This window comes from Bombus vosnesenskii, unplaced genomic scaffold, assembly GCF_011952255.1.
Source record: "Bombus vosnesenskii isolate JDL3184/JDL3185 unplaced genomic scaffold, Bvos_JDL3184-5_v1.1 scf7180000013288, whole genome shotgun sequence".
NCBI lineage: Eukaryota > Metazoa > Arthropoda > Insecta > Hymenoptera > Apidae > Bombus > Bombus vosnesenskii.
This window is the reverse complement of record NW_022882941.1, coordinates 155891-159204: the sequence shown is the minus strand read 5'-3', so window position 1 is coordinate 159204 and position 3314 is coordinate 155891. Positions and strand designations below refer to the sequence as shown.

At 36.5% G+C, this 3314-nt stretch overlaps 1 protein-coding gene across 1 annotated transcript; it reads right to left on the bottom strand.

Moving 5' to 3' along the window:
- Nucleotides 1-1099: 1099 nt before the first annotated feature.
- Nucleotides 1100-2816, bottom strand: LOC117232433. The gene is made up of 2 exons (XM_033491786.1): nt 2264-2816; nt 1100-2202 (listed from the first exon to the last, which is right to left on the bottom strand). The coding sequence occupies exons 1-2, from the start codon at nt 2814-2816 to the stop codon at nt 1100-1102; spliced, it is 1656 nt and encodes a 551-aa protein (XP_033347677.1).
- Between the last annotated feature and the right edge of the window lie 498 nt (nt 2817-3314).

Sequence of the window (3314 nt, the reverse complement as noted above, 5' to 3'; positions counted from 1 at the left end):
TGATCGGTCTGATTAGTGCTTTGTAGCATAGTATTTTTACTTTGCTGTCGAGATGTTTGGAGTAGAATAGTCTTTTTATTCTCCAGAATGCTTTATTGGCCTTAGCAAGTTGGGTTTCGGTGTGCTGCTTGAAGTTTAGTTTGTAGTCTATATTTACTCCTAGATATTTTACGCAGTTTTTGTGTGGTATCCCCACAAAATGTTTTGTGTGGGGATACCACACAAAAACTGCGTAAAATATCTAGGAGTAAATATAGACTGTGCCCCTTTGTTTGCTTTTTCTCTTAGTTGGAATTTTTTGCAGTATTCTCTTTCTATTGGGCCGATTTCACTTGACTTTGGTCTAAACAGTATTTTCACATTTGCTTGTGTTGATTTTTAGTTTCCATGTGTGGTAGTAATTGTTAATTTTCTCAAAAAGTTCTTGGAGTTCCGTTTTTATTGTTTTGGTTTTGCGGCCTGTTACGTAGATGATTAAGTCATCTGCGAAGGCTATGGAGCGTTTGTAAGTGGATGTATTGAGATTAAAGAGATTTAGTAAGTCACTGTTGTAAATACTGAAAAGTAGCGGGGAATTTACTGTACCTTGTTGCAGACCGTTTGTTATGGAGAATTCTTTGCTTGATGTGTTTGAACCTTCCGTCATTACGAATGTTCTGCTTGTGATCATGTCCCAGGCTATTTTAATTAGGTGTTTGGGAAGGTTTATCTTGATCAATTTGTATATGAGACCTGGGATTCAGACTGTGTCGAAAGCTTTTTCGAGGTCTATTAAGCAGGCGGCTACTCGTTGTTTTGCGTTTAGGGCCCAGCAGATGTCCGACGTAAGTTTGTTTATTGCGTGAATTGTGGAGTGTTTGTGCCGGAAGCCAAATTGATTTTCTGAGATCATATCATTTTTTGTGCAGAAGGAGGTTAGGGGGTTGTTTATGATTATTTCAAATTCTTTGCTTATGTTGGGGAGAAGACTTATGGGTCGTAGGTTTGCGGGTGATGAGCCGTCTTTATCTTTTTTTGTTATAGCTATCAATTTGGCTTTTTTCCATTTTCTGGGGAAATATGTGTTGTTTAGAGCATTGTGGAAGAGTACTGTGTAGTACTATTTTATTTTGTTCGGTAGGCGCTTGAGTAAAATGTTTGGGATGCCGTCGAAGCCGAAGGATTTTTTGTTGTTTAGTTTGGAGAAGATTGTGTTTAGTTGATTGTAATTTGTGAAGTAGTTTATTTCTGGATCTGGTTGTTTGGGGTTGTCTGCGGTGTTTTCGTTTGAGAATGTGCGGACTGTTTTGTTTAGCGTCTTGTCTTGTTCCATTTCATTTTTGAGTTTGTTTGTTTCGGCGATGATAATTCTGTTTAGTTGTTCTCGGCCCATGTGTTCGTTTTGTGTGTGTATTTTGGAAAAGTGGGTGCCGATAATGTCTAGTTTTTCTGTTGTTTTAGATATTATGAAGTTACCCTCGGTGTCTTTGATGGTGTTGTGTATCGTTATATCTGCTTCTTGAATGAGGGAGGCATTTTCTGGGGGCGATTTGAGAGGTGGGATGGGGTTTTGTTCATTTGGTCTAAAGATTTGATTTATTTGTGGGAACATATTGGCTGAGTCGTTTTTGGAGATGTTTTTTATTTTGTTTGTCCAGTAATGGTTTACAGAGTTTGCGAATTCTTGTTTCAGTTGTGCTTTTATTTTGTATAGTAGGTACTTTAGGAGTTCTAATTCTTCTCTTTTGTCGTAAGAATAGTTAAATTTTATATTGTTTATTTTGGAGAGTATGTAGCTTTTATCTCGATGTAGATCTTTTATTTTATTGTTGATATAGGGCTCGCATGAATTTTTTTGTTTTATGTTTGGCACGGATTTTTGGAGAGCGATTTGTGTATGTTTTTCTATTTCGTCTATGAATGAGTCGATTTGTCTATTTGTTAGGTTGACGTTGTTGTAGATCTTTAGGTCGCAGTTTTGTTCGAGTATGTTTTGGAACTTTTTCCAGTCTGTCTTTTTGTAATTGTACCTGGGTGTCTCGGTCTGAGTTTCGAGTGTTAGGAAGTCAGATGTATTTTTGTTTACGTGAAATACTAGGGCGTTATGGTCACTGTCATAGGCTAAGGTTTTGAGAGTGTTATTTGGACGTAGGTTTTGAAATTTTAGTCGCGCATCTGCTAGGCATATGTCCAGGTATGAGCCTTCTTTTGGGTAGCTCGGAACTGTATAAGTTTGTTTTGTAATGGATGCATTTATTGTCTAGCTAGTTTCTAATGAAGTTGCCTCTCGTGTTGTTTATTTCGTTTTTCCAGCTTGTATGTTTTGCGTTAAGGTCTCCTGCTATTATATAGTAGTTTTCCGGTTTGTTGAGCTGTAAGAGTTCGAAAAGATTATTGAATTCGTAGTTAAATTCTTTCTGGTTTCCGTAGGTTGCGTAGGCTGCAGTGATGAACAAATTTTCCTTATTGCTTATTTTTATTTTTATGATCGTTGTTTCTAAGGTTTTGAAACTTGTTATTTTGTCAATTAGAATTGTTTTGTATTTTATAGGGTTTTTTATAAGGATCGCTGTTCCTCCTCCTTGGCTGGCGTTCGGTCTGTCGTGTCTTATCATGATGTAGTTTTTGAAGTGTACATTGTGTCTTTTGTTTAGTTTTGCTTCTGAGATGAGTACCATATCGGGGGTTTCTTTATTTATTAGGGTTAGTATACTGTATCTTTTTTGGTTTGAAATTAAAGAGTTAGCATTTATTGCATTTATTTTCAGATGCTTTAGGTTAAATTTATGTGTTTTTTGCTGTAATTGTTGGTTTAGTGGATTTTGGTTATTCGTCATCTGTACTATTGAATGTGCTGAAGATGGTCGAACCTTTCTTCGTGCATTGATAGTGTATTTGTTATTTTATTTAATTGCATTTGTTGTTCTTTTAACGCTTGGAGAATACCTTTTTTAAAGTCTTCAATAACGTTTATAATGTTTAGATGGGGGGAGTTATCGATTGTAATTGAGCTTTGGCAAGAGCACGGATCTAAGTTTGTTAATTGTGATGTGTTTTCTATTATTTGATTTAATTTTGTTTGTTGTTTCACTACGCCAGAGGACTTTAGTTCTGGGACGTATTCACGGCTTATTTGGGCAATTCGTTTTATCTTTGTTTCTTTGTCTTTTTTGATTTTATCGGCCATCTTTTTACGAAGCTCTACGAGTTTGGGGCAACCTTTGTATGACGCGGTGTGTCCGTAGTTTTGGCAGTTAACGCAGAATATTTTGTCTATGGTTACTGCGTTTTCTTTTTTTATTTTGCAGTCGCCTGGACCATGGGGCTCAATGCAT

What these genes read in the sequence shown, in the direction of transcription:
- LOC117232433 (XM_033491786.1), bottom strand. Translation starts at nt 2,816, where the DNA reads ATGACGAATAACCAAAATCCACTAAACCAACAATTACAGCAAAAAACA. An exon ending in CGAAATAAACAACACGAGAG is followed by an intron (nt 2,203 to 2,263) that starts GCAACTTCATTA and finishes AAACTTATACAG; the next exon opens with TTCCGAGCTACCCAAAAGAA.